Raw genomic sequence first — 25297 nt, 5'->3', positions numbered from 1 at the left:
TTATGTCGCTTATTCAAAATGGGACTTTATCCATTGCAAGGGAAAGAACACAAATTACCACACGAAATCATTTAGAGAGCCCCGCCGCCCCCGCCGGAGATGACAAGTGATCTCGCGCCCCCACAATGCCCCCCTAAGTCACGTGTTCTGTCCTCCCACTCGCGTCGCGATCTCAACAGAGAGAACCCCCCCCCCCCCCTCCCGACCTTGACGTGCGTTTCCACGTCGTGGGCATAAGACGAGGATGAGAGCCGAACTTCGAAAGAGGGAAGGAAGATTTCTCCCTCCCCGCATGTGGGAAGGAAGGAGAGATGCGATGTGGATGGCGAGGGGGCGTGTTCGCGGCCGGAGAGCAAGAGACTCGCGCATCGCGTGGGTGGGCTGGGAAAAACAGCGCGGCCGAGGGCGCCGTCCTTCGCGGGTGCGTGGGAGTGCGGTAATGGCGAGGCGCGGACGAAGAACACTCGGCTCACTCTCTCTTCCCGAGGCGGGTGTTTGGCGAAACATGCGCGCGGGATGCTGCTCTTGTCCTGCCACGCCCACCATCACCGCGATCACTAACCTTGTAAACATGAGCTCGGCATTGAAAAAAATTCATATCGTGGGGAGAGATCTACGGCTTGAGAACCTCCGCGAGACGCCACCTCGAACGTGAAATACGGTTAACATCGACGATTAGTGAAATAGTGACAGAAAAACGCTTTTGTGGTCTTCTCAGGATTTCATTTTTAAGGGACCTACGTTTCGACAAATTTAGCTTGAATATGATATAGATCGGTTTATACTACTATGCTGTGAACCATACAAACTTTTTCCGGTCATTAGGTAACCTGTTACACGGTTCCACCGTAATATCGCCATCTACCTACTCTCAATATCGACGATAGCAAATGTACCAAATCACATTCTGAAAATTTTGTTTAGATTTTTGAACGCCATCCGGGTCTCTCAGCAGGTAAAACCTCCTGCAATCGCAAACTGCGACCAACTTCTCGAAACGCGAGTCGTATATCTTCTCATTGGCTAAGAGAGCAGAAAATAGGAAATTTAAACACACCCAAGGGGACTTGTATATAATTTGTATGTATACACATTTAAATCGTTAATTGACGTGAAAAGGGGGTCATTCTGTTTTCAGATAATATTCCATAACATTTCATATGAATTGATGTGAACGTCAATCCAAAGAATCGGCACACACGATAAGTTTCCCAGTAATATTTAAAATTTCTATTCAATCTATAGCAATACATAATTTTCGTCACAAATGATATCTATATCTCATCTTGTTGGCACGAAAAATTTATTCATGGCTGATTTTCTACGCCATATGATCTCATCCTACAACTTCATTTTCTATATTTCTCTGATCGATCGACAAAATTTTATACGATCTTATATACAAATGGATCAGATGATGCATAGGAAAAAATTAAATAATATATTCTCAAATAAATAGATCCGATTTAACGTTTAACATTTTCCCAATACAATATATTTTTGGAGGGCATTACAAATAAGCACGCAAAGGAAGCAATATATAAATTACGCTGAAAATGTTCACCGAAAGGACTGCCTGAAAATTTGCCCACCGAAGACAGCGACCCAATTCTAAGATTTCCCAGTAAACCTCAGCTCAGATCAAATTTAATGAGGTGCAAAAAAATTGTCGGCTTTCACCGCAACGTACAGTCTAGCTCGGCTGGAAGGCACCAACAAATTCTTGACCCAGAAAAGCAATCGAGTACCCCCACACCTGACCTCAGGCTTTGGTCTTTTTTTAAAGACACATGGGCGATAGACTTTCGCCCAAGAAGAAACCGCGGTAAAACTTGGCTTGTATGAAATTTGCGGGTACCGTTCGGCTCTAGCTCGGGGAATGTGGTTCTAAGGTCATGTGAGCAGTCGAGGTTACTGGGGCGGATAAGAGAGCCCATCACTAGGAACCAAAATTTAAACGAAAGCAAACAATCCCGGGGATCAAGACTAACCAGAAGCACCTTCCGTAAACGCGTCAGAATGCGAATCTAACGGAGACACGATAATGTGAATTTCGAGATGAAATCTATCGAAATAAGATAACAGGAAAGGTTCATAAATCTCATTATTTTTTCTGCATTTCTACTTACATAATAATAGTTTTTAAAAATAAAAAAACACTCATAGTTTACAAGTAAACTATATATTAAATAGGCATACCCAGCATTTATTCCACAATAATGTAGGGATATTCCAGTTTTGGGAAAAGATAATTGAAAATATAGCAAGGAAACCCATTTTTTTCGAACAGAAGTCCGTAAAAGAAAAGGAATACGGAAGGCCATATTTGAAATTATCGCGGAAAAAAACACTGATTTCACAGAAGCCACTCCATGCATACCAAGGAACATTCCTCAAATCCTACCGGCGCCGCATCGAGGAAAAGCACTCGCAAGGTATCCGGCATCAAATAAATGTTAAAGAAGAGTGGACGAGGGCTGAAGTGGTCATGAGGTCAAGGCCAGCAGTTTTCGCAAGCCCCTCCCGACCGAGATCTTTTCGCTACCGAGTATAAGAACGCGGAAATTTCAAAGGCAAGGTTGGAACTAATTTGACACTTAAATACCGAACGATTCCTGGGGTACTGCCCGTCGAAACCTCATCTGTTCTCTCTCTTTTTCAGGCAGTGGTCACGCATGTGAGTAAAAATATGGAACAAGTTGCCAAGCCCATAAATGTCTTGAAAGTAATGGGATAGGATAACCGAAGCATGTTCGCGTTTGGGTGCTAACAAAAACCATAGCTTTGAATGGGTGAAAACAGTTACTTCAGGTCAGAAGAATACGCAACCAGAATAACCTCCATTATGGATTAATTTTCAGTGAGACTACTGCACATAATGCGGCTTGTCACGAAGATCAATTAATAAAATAAGATTTATACTGCGCGTAGCAGCATATCTTAAGGCTAATTTCCTATAAAATAATTGCAAACACAACAAACAATAAATTAGGATAAAATTGAGACACAGCGACATCCAACTGGAATTGTCTTTAAACGAAATAATGGCAATCGAAGTCCATCCACCAATGAACTTCAACTCTTGCGTGGGTTTACATCTGAAAAATGAAATCTTGCACTAGTTAAAATATTTATTCTTAATCAAGCGCTGTATTTAATTTCCTATAAACCATCAAGCAAAATATTCCAAACAGGTTACCTGAGCGTGTCACGCATTTTCGATCAATTCAAGTTTCTGAGACTTAAGTTGAGGCAATATATTTTTTAACGGCTTCTTTTCGTATCACACACTTGATAAAGGCGTGGCATAAAATACACTTTATTCTTTTCCACTTGTGTACACAACTACTGCAATATCACTAAAATACTAATCTCACACATGTGCGAGTATTTTCTGGTGAAGATCGAAGCCATTCAGCAGTATCCTATGTAGGCTACGAAGTGCAATGTGCGTTTCAATGCCACGATACTAAACTTTCTCGCCAACATTCCATAGTATTGCAGAAAGTGTCCACCCACTTCATTATCGCTTGAAGAAACTAACGTGTAGTGAGGCGAGCAAACAGGGTTCATTCATAAGCGGAGGTATCGAGGCATTGACGGGCCATCGTCTTCAGAGGCACATAATGGCTCTTTGCCGAGCGCACGCCCTGCACCAGCGGGGCGTGAGAAAGAGTGTCCTGTGACACGGGGCCACCCAAGCGGGACGGATTCACACTCGAGAACCACCAAATTGCTTCCGATTCGGGGTGATGCGCCAAGATACCACAGGGCGAGACTCGCCCCTCACGGAGAACTAGAGTCCGTTTGAATGTCTTGCCCCCCCCCCCTCACCGTGACAAGTGCCTCAGCTAGAACAAAAAAAAACCTTCAACCCTTCAAAGCATGAAAAAGTCATTTATGAATGAAATCCAGACGAATAACTTCACAGTCATACTGGCAAAATACCTGCATTAAAATGGAATAGAATTTATAAGCGGACGATAATGCAATTTTAAAAGCCAACTGATGAATAACATCAAAGTAAAGCCCAGGGCTTTACAGCAAATGTTAAGGGATATTTGCATTCGATATGAATGGAATCCACACTCTGTAAGTAGCGAACAGTTAGGTAGAATAGCGATAGTGACCACAGCACAGTGTTACCAAAACTAGATTTTAACTTCAAACAATACTATTCAAATATTATAAAAATAAAATAATACAAATGTAACACAAAAATGAATAAAATGAACTAATTGCAAATGTTCATGTACAAAAAAGATAACTTATCAACCTACATATAAAAAATAATTGAAGTAAAAGAAAAAATGTAATGACACAACTGTACTCAGAGATACTGCAAAGGAGCAAAAGAATATGTAGGTGGTCATTAGGCATCAGCCAAACAACCTGGAAGAGGCTCATTGTCAGAGTAGAATAAAAATTAACCTACTTCCCTCAATAAAAATATTAAGAAAAAGGAAACAAAACGACACTAAAAAGGATCCTCGCCAACTATTTCATCTCAGCCGTGGTTCGTAAATCGTATCTTTTCGCCCTCAACGAGGGTTCAACAAGCTAATCCCGAGTGAGAGGCTTCACGCATAAATTTCAAGATAAATGACAAGAAATCGGAATGCAATAGTTCATTCTTGGGTCAAACATTGTAACGAGCAAATGGTCGTAACAATGAGTGGGCGAGCTTTGGAGCGAGGCGGCGGTCACAGGTAGGATAAGGGGGGTGGGGGGGGGGGGGAGACCGCTCCAACGCCATGTCCGGCTGATGCGGCCACGGGGGGCATCGAGGAGGGAGACTTGGCAACATCGCATCACGAGGAGCCACCTCGACCAGAACGCGCGCTGCTCAAGGAAGCGAAGAGGAAGAAAGGAGGAGGAAGACGAAACGAGACGAGAGTGGGGAAGAATGAAAGCCCCTCGAGACGAAGCAAGGTGACTCGGGGAGTGGGAAGGCCCCTTGTGGGGTGGGGGGGGGGGGGTGCCTCGAGCACGGGTGAAGAGACCCCAGGACGATTCCTCCTTTCATCCAACTTCAAGCATTTGGGATCCGAGGAAGAAAGATTTAATCCGTTAGCTGAATAAACTCAAAGGAAAGCGGCATAATTCCGCTTAAAAACTGCGACAGGCGAGCTGGGAGTTTTAATAATAAAAAACAACTTTATAAGCACTTTGTACTTTAGAAGACATGGTGTTCGAGAGGTTTAGTAAGGACGCATAAGAAAGCCATTGGTCGATAATCTGAAATTTCTTTGGATTTATGAATCTTAACGATAGGCTGAAGTTGTTATTCCACAGAGGTTTGGTTAAGTGATTCCACAGAAAAGGGAAAATAGAATGGATGATGGAAGAGTTGCATCGAGTATCATTGGTAGAATAACAGCAATTACAATTTTGAGAGATTTAGCAACAGTGTTGTCAAAACCTTTTTGTCAAAGATTGACACACATTTTGCACGGATTAGGCAGGAAATCGTCGGAGATCACGAGGACACGCGCTAGAGTCCTCTAGAAATTAAAGCACTTACAGTGTGACACAAGAGAAAATGGTTTTCGAACCGATAAATACTACTTTACTCCGCTTATTTAGTCGCTAATGCTTAGCTACAGCTAACATTAGCTAGCCACAAGAAGATAAAGCAGCGATTGTAAAGTAAGTCGCTAACTTATGATAGCTGTCACTAATAGTAACCAGAATAAACACCGCGGTCCCATGAACCGAAAAAATAAGATAGATACATAGGCGAACGGATAGGCACTTAAAATAGAAGGCCACAATTAAAAAATATCTACAATCTAAGCAATTTCACTAACGCAAACCCGCAGTAAAATAACTATCTCCATCAAGATCACGGCTGAAGTCCTTCAACCCAGCCCAGGAGAAACCCAATGAGACGTCTTAAAAGTGATGACGCCCACTTTGATGAAAATCCTTGGAACTTCTTATAATATTTTGCACGGATAGTGAATTTGAAACAATTTATATAAGGTATTTGAATACATCCAGTCATGGAGGTTAAAATAAATTGTCAACCTCACCCATTAAAACAATGAAATTTCCCAAACATACTCCTTGAACCTAAAATTTGTTCACGCTAAGGTACGTTCAAATTTCAGATGCATCTCGAAATTAATGTATACAGTTCTCTCGGGTTTCCATCCGGGTGAGAGAATCTATCTTGTCCGACGTTTCGAGGACCGTCAAGTTACTCGTCCCAAAGGAGTAATGAGCAAATTTTCTCGACTAGTCGACCAGACTTACTCCTAAGAGACGAAGAACGTGTAGGATCCTCGATACGTCGGAAAAGATGGATTCTGCCACCCGACTGAAAACCCTAGAGAACTTTATAAAAGGCGAAAATCGACTAAGCCATAGCCGCTGGCCCCGAAGTCCAGGCGAGGTGGCCGCCGCGCCGGTGACTTCAACGATCGAGACGCGGGCGTCACCTCCCCCTCGACCATCCTCCGACTACTACACGTGACACGCCTACCGCGGGGTCCTTGCGTGCACGAGGAGTGACGGGCTGCGGCCACATCACGCTCGGCCACGAGGATTGCTGCGTAAACTCCTCCAAGCTGAGTCCGTCAAGGCGAAGAATACTCACCGCCGTCCTCCGACTAGGAGGCTGCACAAAAGACAGCGGAGGCTTAACGAGATGGTGAATTGCGATAGGCAAGGGTGACTGAATGGGGATGTAAGAAGCGCAGACACATAAAATACAGCATCAGTCGAAACATTTACGCTGGATATTGAAATGGGAACAAGTTCAAACAGAACATCAATGAAACTATGAACAGGAATGCTAGAGTGAGATTCAGAAATGGAATAAAGGCATTCTCCCTAAAAATGTTATAATCCTAATATGAAAAACTCTAGGTAGAAACACTTATTCATAACCAGCATGTGATTTTAGCACATTTTAACAATGCTGTCACAAACTGCAACAAAAATTAATGAAAACATTTCTTTTATCTTGTTTATTAGTCTTGTCGAAACCTTTCGAAATGGCTTGTATTATTTATAGGCTGGACTTAGTTCTTTCTCCTAGCCGTCCTTCGATCAAGTGAAACCAAAAACATTATAGAGATAAAGTATGGAAAATACCGAACGACTTAAATTTCTGGAATCGATATAATTAATATATTAAGGCATGAATTCTACTCCCTCAAAAACGAGTACAGAGGGACTTCTATTAGTTCCGGCACGCACAAAAGAAAGAAACCTATTCAATTGATAAAAGGTAATCAGGCGTTGCATGCCATAAGCACACGATAAAATCTTGACACGGAACAGAAAAATCACCCAGGAGACTATAAAAAAAATGCCGATCATGCCGAAAGTGGTGGCACGAAAATCTTTCACTTGACTCGGACGAATGTAAAAAATTCATCAGTGTCGAATGCCTTTGACATCTCTTTCACTCCCTGCGGCTCCTGCAGTCAGTCTCGATTCCGCATTCGGATCGTTCCATCCTCCCGCGCATGAAATAACGTAACATAAGAGAAGGGAATGTGTCGGACAGCAATGGCCTCTTATCCCCACCGATTGTCTTCGGCCACGCTTAAAAAGGTTACAAACCACGAAACGAAAAACGTGCCAAAATTGTGATAATTTCAACATGCACATACATTCCTTATGGTGCTCTTTGATCAAATTTTGTCCCAGCGTAGGAACAATAGCTAGAATATGAATACTGTTCAGACGAAAATAATTTTATGCGCGGAATAACACAACAATCTCGGTCTAAATAAAACTCAGGTACTGCAAAACATTTCTGAGTTTTTTTCGGAAATAAATGCTGTAAATTAAGTCAGCACATGTTAATTGAATAAAAATACCACGGCAGGAAAATTAAACAGCTACATAAAGTATGAATTAAAAACAAATACATTCACTTGTACTTTACTACGAGCTATTCATTTGTTCTTCAACGTCAAAGTATGAAAAATGTGAAACCGATAATTGAAAACAACATTTACGAATCATTCTAACCACTAATTTATGTTGAATCGCGATGCCGCGGCGATTACACCTTAAATAATACGCCAACACTTTTGTGATGACAGAATCGCCTCACATTCACGCTAAATTTAATAACGCAAGCATCGTGGTCAAGCTCGCGAGACGTCCTCGCGACAGGTATAAATGGCATAAACAGGCCGTCCTGCGTGCCCTCTGTCGGCTGGAATGGAAAGGAGCCGTCCGGAGGAAGTGGAGGGCAGAAGAGAGTGGACGGACGCCGAGGGCGGTATGCAGTGGCGGCGGCGGCGGCGTCCGTCCAGGGAAGGAGGGGCAGGCAGGAGGAGAGGCGCGGTGGCTTCCAGAAACAGGTTTGGGCCCGAAGCCGGGTCGCCACGTATAACGACTCCTTCGCCGCTATATCGAGAAGAGAAGGAGCTTCTCTCTCTCTCGGAGTGATCGTGATGTTGAGGAGAGAACTTGATGACTTTCCGGAGGCGGGCGGAACAGAGAGGAGCGGGCGCGGGAGATGAGGGAAGGCTGAGAAATAGGGGGGAGGGGCCGCGACCAAAAAACCTGCATCCACTGCCGTGAGAAGAAGCAGCTACAAAAGGAAAAACCAAAAACGAAAGAAATCCAAAAGGAAAGACTCAAGTTAATCGTTATTCCGTTCAGGTCGAAGAAATAAAGTCATGCGTTCCGAATTTTACTTCTTGTTATTCGGTGACCATATATTTTATTACTTGAGATGTTTACCGTGGAAATGGTAATATTTAAGGAAATTATGACGCTACATCGAAAGAATGACTTAGGTTTGCGATTTCGGGTGCTCATATTGAACATCGATATAATTGGCAGTAGACATATGCAGACATTTAAATGCATTAACTCGTTATTACACTCAATTCCTCCACTCTATTGCACCACTAAAAGGTTCGTAGCCTTCATTAAAGAGGGTTAATAAATGAGAATATCTTATGACCATCAGTATCTAGTTTTCCACACATGGTCCCCATTTCGAAAGCACCGAGTGCCGAGAGATAAAGTGTTTGTTTTGCTACACAAGGTTTCTCTGCACAAGAGTAACATCAGTCAAAAGAAACTATTCCTCTTGATTCATCTGCAGATATATCACGCTTTTGTTTAGAAATTGATTTGAATTATTAATGATACGAATAGGTTGTTGGAGACGTGGTAAGAAATACGAATCACCGAATATCAAATTGCCGCTTTCTGATGAACGAAACATGACAAATACGATAAAACTTGAGCCAAATACAATATAACTACCAACATCAGTGGCGTAGCCGGGGGAAGGGGGCGGTCCGGAGCCCCCCGAAATATAAAAAAACACAATTATTTTCCTTCATAAAAGAAAACGAAATATTGAAAAATAATGAATTTAAAAAATATTTCTTCAACAAATGAAGTTTTTTTCGATTATTAAAAGCGCTAAAATTAGTTTAAAAACCATTACTTTGTACTCTGTTTTTCAAACATTTTCCTCCATGGTTTTGGACCCCCCAACCCCGAACGAAGTTCCTGGCTACGCCACTGACTACTAACATATTAGCACTAAACTTACCTATCGATAAAATTACACACTCATTCGAGAGAGAAAGCCAACGATTTGTTAAAAATAGCTAACATAACAACGATGTTTTTCACTGGGCAACGAATTTCAACGGCTGTCTCTCACGCTATTTGCGGAGCCATTTAATTACTCTGGCAGGACTTATGCGAGTCTAGAGTTTAATAGCTAATCACACTGATTGTGCTAATGTAAATTTCGAGAGAGCTACCTGTTTACGCAACCTGTTAGGCGGGCGCTCAAAATTTCGCAAAATTTGCAAGTGACTGGTGAATGACTGCCTAGATATGAGACACTCATTTTGACTTCGTGAAAAATGACTCTTCCCTTGCCCAAGAAAATAAGAAGTGAGAGGAACCACGGGAGTGCCACTGACCTTTTTTCTAACTTTATTCGCGAACATTTTGTTCAAATTTTGATGATTCCGTGACAAATTCTACACATTCGTTAGTCTCATACAGAAAAACTCACACAAAATTAGTTACTTTGAAGCTTTTATGAACGTGATTTTAGAAAAAAATCCAAAATAAATTATGCCTTACGGGAAAACACTGAATTCATGTCACCAAAAACGAAAATACACTTAAGTTAAACATAGAACTTGAATGAAAATCAGAAAAAGAAATATGTAACACATCATGCATTATTGTTCTTTTCACGGATATGATTGGATCAAATCTGTATAAGTATATAAATTGAAGAGGAATATGATTCTGAACTTTTTCCAATGAAGTTTCAGAACTACTCAAAAATTTTCCTCGCAGTTTAAAGTTCCAGTTAAAATTCCGCCCAAAAGGTACGTAGACAAAACAGCTAACAGCATCGAGTGCAATCAGCAGAGACTGGACTAATTGAGCAACTGCTCAGCAAAATACTCGCCAGCAATACTAATTACCTGTGTCGGGGACAATTAGGTGATAATGATGGTCGCAGCTAGGTTCTTTTAACAGTAAAATTTATTGTCATGGGTTGTCCTCCAGGGTGTAATTGAGAATTAATCCCGCCAGTGCAGCTCTAAGGGTCATTAGAACGCGCAAGCCTTAATATGGATTAATGCAGTTGTACGGAGGGTTGGGGGTATGCGGGGTAGAGAGGAAGGCGGTTGAAAATTTTCCATTGCCCCTTGGTGGTATACGATGCTTTTCAGAGATAATAGGACTGCTTCGACAAGTGGCTTTTAAATATTCCCAATTATCTTTAAATATTGCTCGTTAAGCTGGTGAAATAAAACCAAGCACTGGAGAGCCACCTAAGCGATTACCATCATTCCTGTTTTTCCAGGAATTACGGAGGGCTTTCATCCTCTTCGTACCTACACCTTAACATCATTTAGATCATCAGGAAGAGAATTGCGTTAGCTAGGAGGCGCTAGTGAAAGGATGGGTAGTGAAGAGTCTCATTTGTAGTTTAGTGATTTTAGGTGCGAAAACATGAAAATTTAGGGTGGAGGAAGAGAAGACAAGAGGCGTTAGAGATTAGGGCGAGGAAAATTATGGAAAATGTGAAATGGATGGAGATGAGAATAGACGAGGGGCTGGATATGGTGGGTGAGAATAAGCAGCTTTTAGATGAGATACGAAAGAGACCAAGGGCATAAATGGAACGGGTGCTGAGCTATGAGGGGATGTTGTAAACAGTGTTCGGGGGTCGAATGTTGGGTATACGAGAGATAGGAAGGTAGAGAATAGGATTTTTAGATTGAATAAAAGGGATTAGGCCTTACACTGAATTTAAGAGGGCAGTGCTTGAAGAAAAAGGAGTCTCCCAGAATACTTCTTTAGTACTCCATGGAAACCTACCTTAATCGTTAAAATACTTCAGATATAGTGCCATCCCCTTTAATCTGTCCTTGGAGCCCGTAAGACAGTCAATCATATTGAAAACGATAAAAACGCAGACGAAGCACGGCGAGTGACAAAAACAGACCGAGGAAAGAGTGTGAATTTTCGGAGAGAGAGCGGGGAGGGTGGTGTTGGGCGGGCATCGGGAGTAGATGAGACACGGGGGGAAAAAGTGGCGGAGGATGTACGGGAGATGGATGATGCCGGAGCGACGGGATGATGAGAAGTGCAAAAATCGCCGGATGCTGGGCGAGGATGATGGAAGCTTGCAGCGGCGGAGGAGGAGAGTTCAAGGCCAAGACGATATCTGGCAGGGAGATGAAGCGGCCGATGGGATGAAATGGGAATGGCGCGGTGGGGCGCCCCGCGGCCCACGCGCACCCCGAGGGCAGAATGCCCCCCGACCGCCGCTCACGTCACCACCGCGAGAGAAAACCGCTTCGCCCCCGCACCGGCCCACTTCCTGCACGCTTCACCCTAAGGGATGCTCCAGTTGGATACTCGAATGAGGGGCTCTTCAATCGCATTCCCTGCGGAATTACTACGGGGTCTACACGGTGGACTCTCTGGTCCGTTCCGCTGATGCTTGATTCGCAATGCCTCTTGGGGCGCATTGCATTCTGTTTCCAAAAATGAAGAGCGATTCGTGTATTCTCAATATTTGCAATTAATTATTTGTAGTCGCGAGGAATAACGACTAAAATATATGAATTTTATATGTAATAATATCATCTTGAGAACAAATTTCGCTGAACAACCCTGATTATAGCTTATATGCCTGAAATTCGTGTCGCCCTTACATCAAGAGACAACACGGTGCACAGAGGGTGACATGACATCTAGCGGCCGTCTGAAGTCGTTTGCCGCATTGGTAGTAGAATTAATGATACCTATTGTAATTTTGTACCAACTTCATCAAGCCGCAAAAATACAGCGAAACGTTCCATAATCACCCACTTCGTGCTTTAACCAATAGGTTGGTTTGAAAAGGGCTCTCAACAGGTACGTGTATTTCGCTGTCTCAGGGTAGCGGGGTCAGATGCCTTCAAAAGGGCTACATCGTGATTCAATCATTGTATGCGACATTCGTAGGTATCGCCTGGATTGATATTCAGGATATAATACCACTAAGTGATCTCAGCATATTGATACTAATTATCGAACTGATACTAACTTTCGAACTTTTCACAAAAAATTTCTATGTAATACTGCTCCCATGTGAATACATTCGATAACTACAATTACCACCATACGCATACACATTATGTTGCGCACGTATTTTTCAATTCATAATTAAACAGTCCTTGGAGTAGGCTATGGTGTCACTATTAGTCAACAAACTTTTTGACGGAAACTCTTTTGACTTCCAGAGCTGAGATATATGTCGGGATATGGCTAGTAATATATACCTAACGAACTAGAGGGAGGGTTACGGAAAAGTGTCTCCCAACGGAATGGAATTAATGAATCTCCATATGCTAACTTGGAATCTACCAAGCCTTTCAATTGAAAGAAATGAAAACATCGAGATATAGCAAGACAACCTTTCCATTGTAAGGCACATTTCGAAATTATCAGGGTCACTTCTTGAAGCGAAATTTTAATGACGCAGAGAGAAATTGCGGTTCGTTAGTTATTCCCTAAATCCTAAAATTACAACACGAATCCATACGGTGAGTTAATGAGATGTAGCGACATGAGGTAATTTCCAAAATCACCTCAAGAATTTAACCAGACCCAACCAAAAATAACATCGCTCCAAAGACACTAGACACAGGACACCGTGGGAAACGCTTCATCGGAGCTGTTTCAACGGTTGCTCAACAAGAGCCGTACTCCTTTCATTTCCGAAAATAAATAGCTCTAGTTTCCCGAAAGTTGACTGCCATAGCTTTCATGACCGTCCAAATGTGCATTCGAGACCACTTGGAGCGTCAGTTTTCGAAAGTAATGTGTCTGACAATGGCCCCATTAAGGCTCTCCTCCCGATATCCCCGACGGGGCCCATGTGGGCTATCCGATTTGCCCGGCAGACTAGATCGCAATCTTCTCACCAACTAACTGGATCGTCGAGACAAGTTTGGGAATATGCACATTTGTGGACTGACGCACTTACCAAAATGTCCCTCATAATATCGCACCGACGGAATGGCGACCGTAGGAAATTTCTAATTTTACCATCCACAGATGGACTGAGAGACAGAAAAAGGAACGAGAAAGTTTCAGACATTGGGGATGAGGAGATGAAATTGCTAGAGGAGATAGAGGGCGTGAAAATGGAGTGGTTGCTAAGTAACAGAGGCTGTTTATGGCGGGCTCAACACCCACATCTTTTCCTCCCAAAATATATGGAAAAATAAAAAGATAGTAATCATTAACGTTGCCAATGCAAGTCTTTAACCCACCTACTCAACAAACTTATTGCAGGACCTACCCATGCGGAACTCAAACCCGCGACCTTCGATTGGCAAGCTCTGATTGTACCCCACCACAACTGAGGCTGGCAATAAAAACTGAACGTTTTTAAAGATCAATAAATCAGCTCAAGAAACCTGCTAAGATGATTTATTTTTATTTGTCTTCACCCGAAAACAGCGTGTGTATATGGCCTTTACAGCGGGGAAATCTAACGAATGACAATATGAAAATTACAAACACCCTTGCCCAGAATGGGGGAAACCCAAGGCGGGTCTCGAACCTGCGACCTTCGATTTGGCCAGATAGGACTTAAACCCGCCGCTATCGATGCCGGCAATAAAAACTAATCTTTTAAAAACATCATTGAAGAATATCTAAAAAGCCATTTGTCTAAGCAGATGCATTGCAAAATTCACTAACTAATTATTAACTCTGAGGTATTACATTATAAGTTTTATTCCACCATTACTTAGCGGTATAAGTAATAGTGAAATATTCAAGAAAACTTACAGATGCATTAGCACTGAGGGGTATTGCATCCCACCAAAGCGCGGCGAAAAGTGATGAACCGCCCACCCTCTCCAAACAACGACCTTTTATCCATCCCTGCTAAGCGGAGAGGGGATGCTTAAAACCGTGAGAGAGAAGTATGTCACGTAAGCGGGGATGGAGGAGAACGAGAACAGGGTAGATGGGTGGAATGAATGGTAATATGCCTTATGCCCAAATTAAAGACGGGACGAGGTGATACGCAAAATGCTCCATTTAAGCCTATCTTCACCGCTAGAATACCTGTTATGATATGGCGAAGCAGCGCGAGTGGACGAGAGGTCCGAGGGAGAGGACGAGTGGGATTCAAAAGGTGGTGCGTGGTGCTCGTTTCGCCATGCAGGAAACTCTCAGCATATTTATAACCAGGGAGAAGAGAGAAGAAAATCGATCCCATGGGCTGAAAGGCAGAAGATAGGTTGGGTGCTGAGACCACGCACACACACGAGCAATGAAACCTGAAAGCGGCCTCAAGAAAACTACGGGATCATAAAATTACCGTTCCCAGCATAATAAATACATTTGGAGGAAGAAAAGGAAGCGCATGATTGGGACATTGGATCGGAGGAGTCAAGAAATATATTGACGCAGAGTATTATTCATGAGCTGGTGAATGGTTACAACAATGATGCCTGTAAGTGGGTCAGACCTTATGAAAGGTAAATTGCTGAGAGAACAATAATAAATTTATGTTACTCTAAAAATTAACGACGACCATATAACATAAGGACAAGACATTGGCATCATATTTTAAGCTAAGCGCCTTCATCATGGCATTAGCAGAATTTCGTGCATATCAAGACAAAAACTGAAGAATTCTTACGATAAAAAGTGACAGAAATTAAATAATTATGCACAACAATTTTTCCGTCAATGTAATGCCTTATATTTCATTCACGGACACACAAAATAGACGTAGGCATTACACCTTTCGCTTGGATGTAGACATTACACCCTCCAAGTTACTCTAACTGCTCCAAAACCAGCAATAAGAAAATCGGTATCCATAGAGTGGATTAAGGAAACTATTTCCGGAAGAATGAGCTTAAAGCATATGCCTCCGAGCTGCAAGACCATGTGCAAGACCTCCCGTTTGTCATTATAGCGCGACAAAACAGAGGTCGGTGCACTGACTTCAACTAGTAGGCCAGGGCATATTGATGACTGCGATACTATTTTCCCGGGTACCAGTGAAGGGCTGCCACTTTGAAGGGTGCAAAGCCAATGAAAGAAATAACTGGGTCGATTTTTTCTCTATATTCACTTTCAAAGTGGAGATAAAAAGAAGGGAATTATCTCCTGAGGGCTACAGAAAGAACTGTAGGTAAGACGCAGGTCTCCTAGCGACTAGACTCGATTCGACCGCGAACCAATTACGAAGTGCCTCCTTTCCCTATCACTCATCTAGTATCTCTAGCAATGGCGCAACGACCCCAGTGATCGGGCGCCACTCTCCTCCTCCCTCTCCAAGAACGGTCTCAGATTTCTTCAAATCCTATGATTGCATTATATCACGTGGATGCTAATGCATGGGAAATTATGTCTCATTTTCATCGGGTTCGATAAGTTATTTTTTTGCATTATGTCAGTCATTTCCAGATGAAATGAAATATCAGTTGCTGTCTAGGGGCATCATGTGGTAGACTATTCTCACGTATTTCAATGCATAGGATTACTGTTCGGGTCGGCGATTGACGCAAATGAAGTGACCCTCCCGGTGGAGGACCCAAGAGGAGCAGAAAAGCCAACCAAATCGACCTCCAGTGAACGTTAAAGAAAACACTCCGAAATTAATTTAATAAGGAAATAAAACATCCTGGATGTAACAGTAGTAGTAGCTGAAGCAATAGGGAAAACTTATTTGGAGGATAGTATTTCCGATTGGCTTCCGTACAACTCTTTTCTTATGAAAAATTCTCTCTCTTCCAGGATTTGGAGGAGCTTTGACGGTTAAAGAAGGTGCTAGAAGGATTCGTAATATATATTAACCGAGCCACAAAAACGATAAAAACGCAAGAAGAAGAAATATACCTCAATAGGCTCGAATTTTACATAAATGTTACCAATAAAAAAATATTTGCCAATTAAGTGATCATTGAAACCGAAGTTAAGGCATGTTTTAGCACTTGCGGGAAACATTTCCCTTTTTTGCAAAACCAGGTCCCAATTCCGTAATGTTGCGCCTGAGTAATCTCAATTTGAGAATCAAAAAGTGAAACTCAGTCCAAAGAAAAGCAAGGGTGGGAGTGGCTCAGGTGTGGAAACATAGAAAACGGAAATCACATACAAGACAAGTTTACCCAAACACAGAAGTAAGTTAACTATCTTGGGTTCCAAGAAGACAGCCTTGGTCTAGCTAAGGCCTGAATAACAAGATCATTTTGTACGTAAAACGTCAGTGATAGCAGTAATGATGGGAAACACCCAAATTTTTTCCCATACTTGAGACCACCATGCATTCTGTCCTTGTAAGTATAAGAGTATCTCAGCGGTTAATCAATTTCGGACAGCAAATACGTATTGTCTTGCCGCCAGGGAATGAAAACAGAAGCCATTCTAAAACGTGAGCCAGAAAATGATGAGATTAGTGATTAAGTAAAGATAGCTTAGACAATTATTTTCCATAAAAAAGCGTAAATGTAAAGATCCCAGGACTTGTACGTGATGAAATGAACGTGTGGTTCAGCCTTTACAAACTACTTATGCGTTCATATCCTTCTTTTCCGACACAACTGACGAGAAAATCCGTGGACTCCTGAAAAAAAAAAAATTTTGCAATAAACATTATGCATCACTACTTGATCCTCATTGCTAAAAGGAATCGTTGGGACGAATTGAGCTCGAGCGGAAGACCTCGATGGGTCAATGGACTCCGTGTCGGGCCCTCGGGCTCCGATTACGCAGAGCTGTTACAGCCTCTCTCTCTCTCTCTCCGTTGGCCGCGGCGGGCGGCAAGGCCTCGGGCCACCCCTCGCCTCGCAATCTCCACTCGGGCGGCGAACTCCATGCGCGGATAGTCGACACACTTTCAACCAACGTCCATGAGGTGCAGAGGAAAGGGCGGTGGTGGAGTGGAATCCCCTCTCCCTCTGGCCCATTCTCCGCTCGACCACTCACCCCCGATGGCATTTCCGATAGCTATCAACATTCCCCAAGTTTACTCGCACACTAAAACTCACTCTATCCATTCTCCAGACATGGTCAATGATGAGATGCGAGGCGAAATTTAGGAAAAACTACCATTGATAGAACCCTAAGGTTGGGATACTGCAGCTAAACATTTCTCCCATTTCTAAGTCATTTATTTTGCTCCCCAACGGATCTCCAGCAAGATTTACCATAATTATACGTCTCTTTGTCTTCCTCGGGGGAATCCCTCCTTCAATTTCTTATTTCAATGCGACTCAATCAATATCAGTGTATCTAGTAGTGGTGAGTTATTTTTGATTAAGGCTTATGTATCCATTAAATATAGCACTGCACAAGAGAAGCCAGACTTGGAATTTAAACTACGAGTTAAGCTTCTCCCATCTCATAAAATGCCGGAATGAAGGGCTCGTTCGCCATTTTCTTATAATAGCCGATAGCGAAAATTTTTAAACTATAAATATAGCCGTATTTTTCTGTTTACCGATCCGTCGCCTACTTTTCGAACTATGCTAATACTATGCGGCACGAAAAATCGACGGTTCTCACCCTTTTGCATATAAGTACATAGATGCGGTCAAGAGGTGAGGCCGCGCGGGTCCCACCATCTCAGCCACCCTGGGCCTAATGCATGGGTTCCCCGCGGATCGTCATCCCTTAGATTCTTGGGGGAGCGATTCCCTCAATCATTGAAATGTTCTCCCTGAACGAGAAAGAAAACGATTGATCGCCCCCAATGAGAAGTCTCGTGGTTTGGGAGTTGGACTCGGCATAAAGATACGCTCATCACTCTTAATTGATACCTGCGCACTCAAAGGCTGAGAGTCCTGCAACTCAATTTGCAGAGGGTGGTGGCGAGGCGAGGGGATGACGCTGTGCCGAGCAGCAATTGCAATGGCGCCCGCTTTACATGCCTCCACCCCCTTCTAACCCTAATCGCCATCGGGGGAGAGAAAGGCTCGGTGTGCCGTGACCCGGCTCTCGCGCAGACGGCGGGATAACAGTGAACCGAAAAAGGCATCGGGCAGATGGGGAGAGGAAGATCGAGGCGAAGCGTAGGGGGCGCAAGATATTGGGGGGGGGGGGGGGCAATTACATCGACACTCTCCGGTGGGTTTCACTAAGTAATGAAACGAATGTCATTATCACGTAGGAACAATTTCAACATATGTTCTTCCAATTGGATATGTTTAACTCGTGTTGTTTTGAGAGCACTACGGTGAAAATCAAAAAGTGATTTTTGATCACACGGTGAACGAAAAAAAAAATATTTGCACCAGCGGAGGCTAGTTAATATTAGATGATAACAACCTCAGCGAAGAATATCGTCTGGGTGAACCAATATTCCCCCTTCAAAATTTGATCAAATTGTGCAACCTGAAATTTTGCGAAGGTGGAATAAAAAGTATTATTATTAACTGGGATCCATAGAAATTGGAGTTAAAACTGTATGCTTCCATGCTAAATGTTTTGGTAATTGCACGTGAAAACTCACAGTTCTGAACGAGCAATTGAACTATTGCATTATAAATAGGATATATAGTCTCAGAAAGCAGTAATAAGTAATATTATCAAATACTTCGAAGGTATGGCAGGCGAATAGTATACCATCCTTGCTATCGATTATTTGCGGGTGTGGGATTCTCACTTGTCACGCTGATCCCTTCGCGAGACGGATGGGCGAGACGAGTCAGCGGTGAAGGGAGACCTGCGAATCGGAGATTTGAACGACCGCATAAGGGTCGGCCGTAAACCTCACACAATTTGGCAATCCCGCTGAGCAATTAAGTCCTCGAGGATTTGCAGTCTCTCTCTAAGGTGTCGCAACAGGAATCTTTCTTGAATACCCTTCAGTTGAAAACCGTAACGCCACATTTATTTTAGTGTATACTTTGAGTGAAATTCACTCGCTCGAAAAGTGGGATTCGAGAAAGAAGGCAAATATTGCATTCCGTGGTAAACTTAGACTTATCTCCAAGCAAAAATCCACAGTTTTTCCCACTCTCAAATCCAAAGACAGACGGTAAGACAAATGCAACACGGGTGGGTCGAGACTTTGATGACAACGCGGTAAATACATTCGATTTTTGTTATTGACAAAGTATCCTATAATGTTCCGAGATAACGCACATCTGCACCGACCCATAAACAAGTATGAGCGAAAAAGTGCAACTGGAGTGAATGATTTTTCAACAGTACCTATACCATTTTATAAACTAAAAGAAACATGAAAGCTTCCTCTGCTCGTTGATGGTGATACATTGCACTGAGGGGAACAGCACTAATCATGAACAATATACATCGGATAACACATTAAAACATCTTTTAATTGGTTAATGAACCTTGTAAATAGCATGCACGCTAGGTTTTGAAATTCGTAGGAGAAAATAACTAACGAGTACCTTTCACTGAAAGAGATGGAAATAAAAACAACAATGACTTGTTTTAGAAGGGATAGAGAGAATATATAAGGAAGTAAAGAAATAAAACTTTGTAAGGTTCCTTAGATTTCCTTACTTCCAATATGGAGAGGTTTCACAAAGTAAAGCCTGAAGTTATTAGAATATATAAGGCAAGTTAATGCAAACAAAGTAATTTTAGAGTATAGTATAAAACATCAGGTTACAGCTTGCAAGAGCCAAGCAATTTCAAGACATTTGAATCAATGAGATTAGACATAGAACTGTTTGAGAAAAGGATACAGTCAATCATATCCCTTAAGGAGGTGATCTCGTCGGCGGAGTGGTGGTAGAAGGCGGCGAATTCCTTTCGCAGATCGAAGAAGGAGTCGTAGTAGGGGGGCAGGTCGATGCACTTGGAGGATACCTCCGGGTGCAGGCACTGGCGGAGCGGCAGTTGGCCGTCTGTCACGAGCACCATGCCGGCCGGCGCGCCCTTGTCCTCCGCCGAGCCGTCCACGCCGTTCGAGTGCGCCGCGACGCCCTCCTCCGAGTTGCCGTAGTGGTTGCTGGTGCGGGCGGCCGGGAACGCCTCGTGGCCCAGGATGGAGCGGCCATACTCGTCGAACTGCAAACAAAGCGGGAGAAACATAGACATTAGACCAGAGGAAGGATAAGCAATCATTCACACAGACGAACGGAGGGCATCGGATAAGTATGTATACCAGATCCACTACCGTTTCAAAAATTCTTAAGACGTAATTTAATAAAGAGGCATTTTTGATATCATTACGCTAACCCTCGCCATATAGAACGGCAAAAGGAGGATTAAAATCCAGAGGTGGAAAAGGCGGATGATGGAAGGGAAGGGTTCGGTCACTCGGCCTCCAAATAGCCATGGCTCGACCCCATGATTTGGGGGAAAGGATTTTAAAACTCGTCCACAGCGATTTAAAAGTGTACCGCTCCCATAGAGCTCTTTAAACCAGGAAAGATGGAGAAAACCGGATACGAAGAATGTGCGAAGCTATACACCTACTCAGATTTCTTTGACGCACTAGGCAGTACATACCAGCATAGGTATGGTTCTTCAAGCACGCAGCCATCGAGGAAAGATGCAACTGCATAAAACTAGTTAGATGCCGAAAAGGAAAACAAGGACAAACACAACCAAACCAGAAATGGGGAAAAAAAAGAAAAAAATACATCAATTTGGTCGACCTAGGGAGTGCTGCGATTAATATTAAGAGATTATAACGGCAGCAATAGAACTCGTAAATAGATTGCATGACTTGTAGTGTAGCCTACTAACCTATGTAAAACTTAATGCACGTTTCTTAATTTCAATTCAATATTCTATTTCTAACAGCATATAGTAGAATAGTTTGTTATTATACGGGACATTTTTTGGACGGTGTGGTGTGCATGTGGGAATCCAAATGCATGCTGGTGATTGATCACCCCCTGCTAAACACCCTAGAGGTGGCTCGCAGGGTGTTATGTAGATGTAGATGTAATAACATTGATGGCACATCTGTTACTATCCGTGGCAGTCCTAGGAAAGTACGACATCTCAATGGACGAGGGAGAAACATCTGAGCAACAATGTTTCAAACAGGGTCAATACCAGCTTTGCAACTCTAATAGGCAGCAATATTTTCGACCAACTGTTGCATGTTTGAGCGCCCAAGCGGAGGGAATAGGGAGGAGAAATCTCGGAAGGAATCATTCCGGGAAGAAGGGCCTGGCAATGGGGCTGGAAACGCAGAGAACGAACCTCCTCGCCGATCCACGTGTAAAAAAACCGGCCGAGCGGAGAGGAGGACAGCAGGTTCTATAAAAGTTCACTTGTCTCTTCTCGGGCAGCTCGCTCGAACCGATTGAAAAGGCTTTCCCAAGACGCGAGTACTGGTCGCTCCGCTTTTTTTTCCTCAAAAGCCATAAACCCCGTGCGGCGCACTTTAAATTGGAGGCGGAGAAATGGAAGCCATCAAGACGCGAAACGTCAAGGGTAATATATTGCAGAGCCAACATTTGTATTTCCTACCTTTTTAGTTACACTCCAAGTACAATATTTAAGACATTGAGCACATTTATAGCAGCCAACAAAAAAATACAACATCTGACAATCATTTTAGTTGACATTCAAGTTGCAATGAAAAATGATCAAAATGGAAATGATTGCCTCCAGTATCGGAGTCCGGCCGTAAAATTAAATCCATTTCTGAAATGTACAAAGGGAAAAAATACACAATTAGCTCGAGTCATTCACGTCAATAACTACTGAAATGCTAACCTCAGGGAAGTCCGGGATTCGCTGCCACCAAATTAATTATTAACTAATAACTTGGGCGAGTATTTTACACGTTAGTAATACGTTTATTTAATTCGGAGGGCTGGAATTGACATTTTTTTAAAGACGGAAAGGAGCAAACTATATATTTCAACTAGAAATATTTTTATTCATCCTGGCTGGAACAAAACATATAGTCTTAATGTCTGAGGATGACAAAAGCATGTTGAAACCCGGTCCATGGGTGAACTTTATTTTGAATTCGAATACGCCCACCATGGAAAATATGACCACCTTGGAGATATTCACAACCCCTAAAACTTTAAGATATACTTTGAAAATGCATTCCGTCGTCGTTTAGCTGGGCCCTCGAAAGTTGAAATCACGTCCTCTCTGGAGGCATCCACGCCATCCTCCCATCACAGAGACATGCATGACTCCGTCTGCATCAACCGTGAACAGAATCGGTTACACCATTACCCCGAGCGTGGGTTCGGCAAAGATGATGATGAGTAGGGTTCGGAGTGCGGAGAAGTCGCAAATCTAGGGAGACGAATGGTAGGAAGAAGAGGCACGGCCGCGGAGTCCCCTTACTGCAAGGCTCATTCGGCAATAGCCGTCGGAGGGACAGGGTGAAAAGGCGGAAGGAAAAAAGACGGCCTGCGCCTCCGTGATCGTCTGCACCCGCGAACACCGGAACAGAGGAGGGAATGGATCGAGGGAGAGAGACAATGGCCCCGTCACGAGGAACACGAATGAGAGGCTGGGTCCAAGTGAAGAGGGCGGAAGAGGGGTTGGGAAAAATCCGTGGGAAAACAAGGCGAGAAATGAGGAACCATAATCTCCTCGATACTGCCATATTCGAGGGCCGCCGTAAATAGAAGGAGGAAAATAATGTAGGGGTAAGGAGGCAGACCACGCAGGCGATTCAGTGGGAGTAAAAGCCTCAAGGGCCTCACGTCCATTTTCATCTCCAGACCCCGAATACATAGGTCTCATTCATTATTCCCGGCTCATTAAAATTCAAAATGCTTCACGCTTTATATGCTTCCTCGGAAAAGAGCAGTGGGTATAATTTTAATTCAGAGCTAAACATCTAAAAAATAATATCACAAAACTGTAAATAAAGAAACTTATTGTTAATGCTGGGAACCAATGAAGGAATATTCACTCCCTTAGATAAATGCTTAAAAAATAAATGAAGTGAGGACAATCAAATATTTTGAGGTGGAAGTTTCGATAACTTTCAAAATATTCCTATGGCTAAAAAAATCCGTATCTCTAGTTTAACGAACTTTATTTAGTATATACCATGAGAATAAATTCCTCCTTTATCAGCAACAATATTTCAATAAAATCACCAATTTAGAACTTACGATACATAAGTAGGAACCATTCCAAAACGACAAAAATAAAAATTCGTCCCTGCCGTCTGATCATGGCTGAAATAAAATTTCAAGCGACCGATTCCTGATTGTATTAAACGAGAAAAACGTTCGATAATCTAAAATACAAACACCTAACCTGCCTGACTGGAAGAACCTGAATTACCAGAAGCGACAGCTATAAAGAACCTATTATTGCATACCCCACAGGATGTATTAGAAAGGACTGGTAAAGTTGAAAATGTATTGAGCTGCGACATAATGTCGGTGAAAATTAAGATTTAATCGCACTTCAACTGACTTTTTTTTAGTTTGAAAGAAAAGTTCAAAGTGCTATTTATGAATGAAAAAAAACAATAAAACTGCCACTGAAGAATAAAATAATGAAGTTCGAGATTACTGGCAAACTATGAAAAAAGCATTAACCTCGGAAAGATTTCTTTAAAAAAAACTGCTATCTTTGTCACGTCCTTCCTTATGTGATGAAAGCAGCAGAAGAATTTTTCACGAGAAATAATGCCCAACCACATTAAAACAAAAGTGATAATGGGAATATTGAACAAAAATATGTTTTCGACGGGCTAAGGGAAAACCTATGCACTCTTAAATTACAGAACAAGGAAATTTAACGAGCTGTCATTAAAAGCAGCTAGTGCTAGCACTTTTTTCAGAAGTATACTCCACAAGAAATCTCAGCTAAGCTCGCTAAGGACACTTATGAAGAAGGGCAGTGATGCACACGGAGATAAAAATAAAAACCACAAGCATTCACAGCTGCAATTAAAAAAGGCGTCGAGAAAGGTTCTTGATGGAAATATCACAAGCAGTCGACAAAATGACGAACATGTGTACAACTTTAAAGAGAGATTTACAGACTCGAAAACTAAACTCAAACAGAGTGCACCAGCGAAAAGGCAAGCAGACTGTCGGATCCACATTCCTCGCCCGTGAGTCCCCGGTAAGGGCAAGGCGAGTTGCTAAACACAAAACCAACGCTCAGGTCCCAGTCACCAGTATGGTGAGGGAGCAACATATGGCGAAGACAAGAAAGGTCAAGAGTGCCAGCAAACACGTAATACAGAAATCCCTGGCAGGAATTTCAACGGTAGTATGGAAAGGCATAAAAGCACCACTCCCCCATCCCACACCCCTCTCCCGTGCAAGCGCCTCGGGAACGAATTGGCCGACCACGGTTCTGCGGAGGGAACACAAACCCATTTCAGAGATCAACAGCGGGCGAGACGGAGGGAGGGGGAGGCAGCGGGGGGAGGAGGAGGGGGAGACAGAACCCTTTTATTCCCTCGCGGCACCGAGAGCCCTCAGGGAAGGAACGTAGGGGATAGGGAGGGGGGAAGAAACGGCGAAGGAATTCTATCCATCAAAGAGGAGAGAGAGATGTGGAGGGAGAAGGAAAGTGGGGGAGAGGGGGATTTGGTGCCTTAAAGAAAGTCATGAGGCACGGGCACCACTTGGGAGGGAAGCCAATAAGGATGGAGGTGGAGGCGATGAGGAAGCCATGTGAAGAGGGAGGGGGGAATGGAAAGGCTCCCTTCGCGTACGTAAGGGGGCGATGAACTCCGGCGCGGCCGAAGACTTGTTCGCTGCGACGCCGTTCGCCTTCGGGAAGTCGAGAGGCCTCGGAGGGGAGTGAAGTGGGGGGGGATGGGAGTGGAGGGAGGGAAAAGTTGGGAGATGCGAGAGAATGCAAAAGGGAGGAG

At 43.1% G+C, this 25297-nt stretch overlaps 1 protein-coding gene across 2 annotated transcripts in view; it reads right to left on the bottom strand.

The window, feature by feature from the left end:
- Nucleotides 1–25297, bottom strand: part of LOC124155544 (RNA-binding protein fusilli) — a 304754-nt gene that overhangs the window by 170861 nt on the left and 108596 nt on the right. For both annotated transcript variants that reach the window (XM_046529454.1, XM_046529455.1), the window contains exon 3: nucleotides 20205–20529. In XM_046529454.1, the coding sequence (XP_046385410.1) occupies nucleotides 20205–20529 (325 nt within the window). The remainder of the gene's footprint in view (nucleotides 1–20204; nucleotides 20530–25297) is intronic.

Source organism: Ischnura elegans, chromosome 3, assembly GCF_921293095.1.
Source record: "Ischnura elegans chromosome 3, ioIscEleg1.1, whole genome shotgun sequence".
In the NCBI taxonomy this organism is placed as follows: domain Eukaryota; kingdom Metazoa; phylum Arthropoda; class Insecta; order Odonata; family Coenagrionidae; genus Ischnura; species Ischnura elegans.
This window is presented reverse-complemented; position numbering and strand designations above follow the sequence as displayed.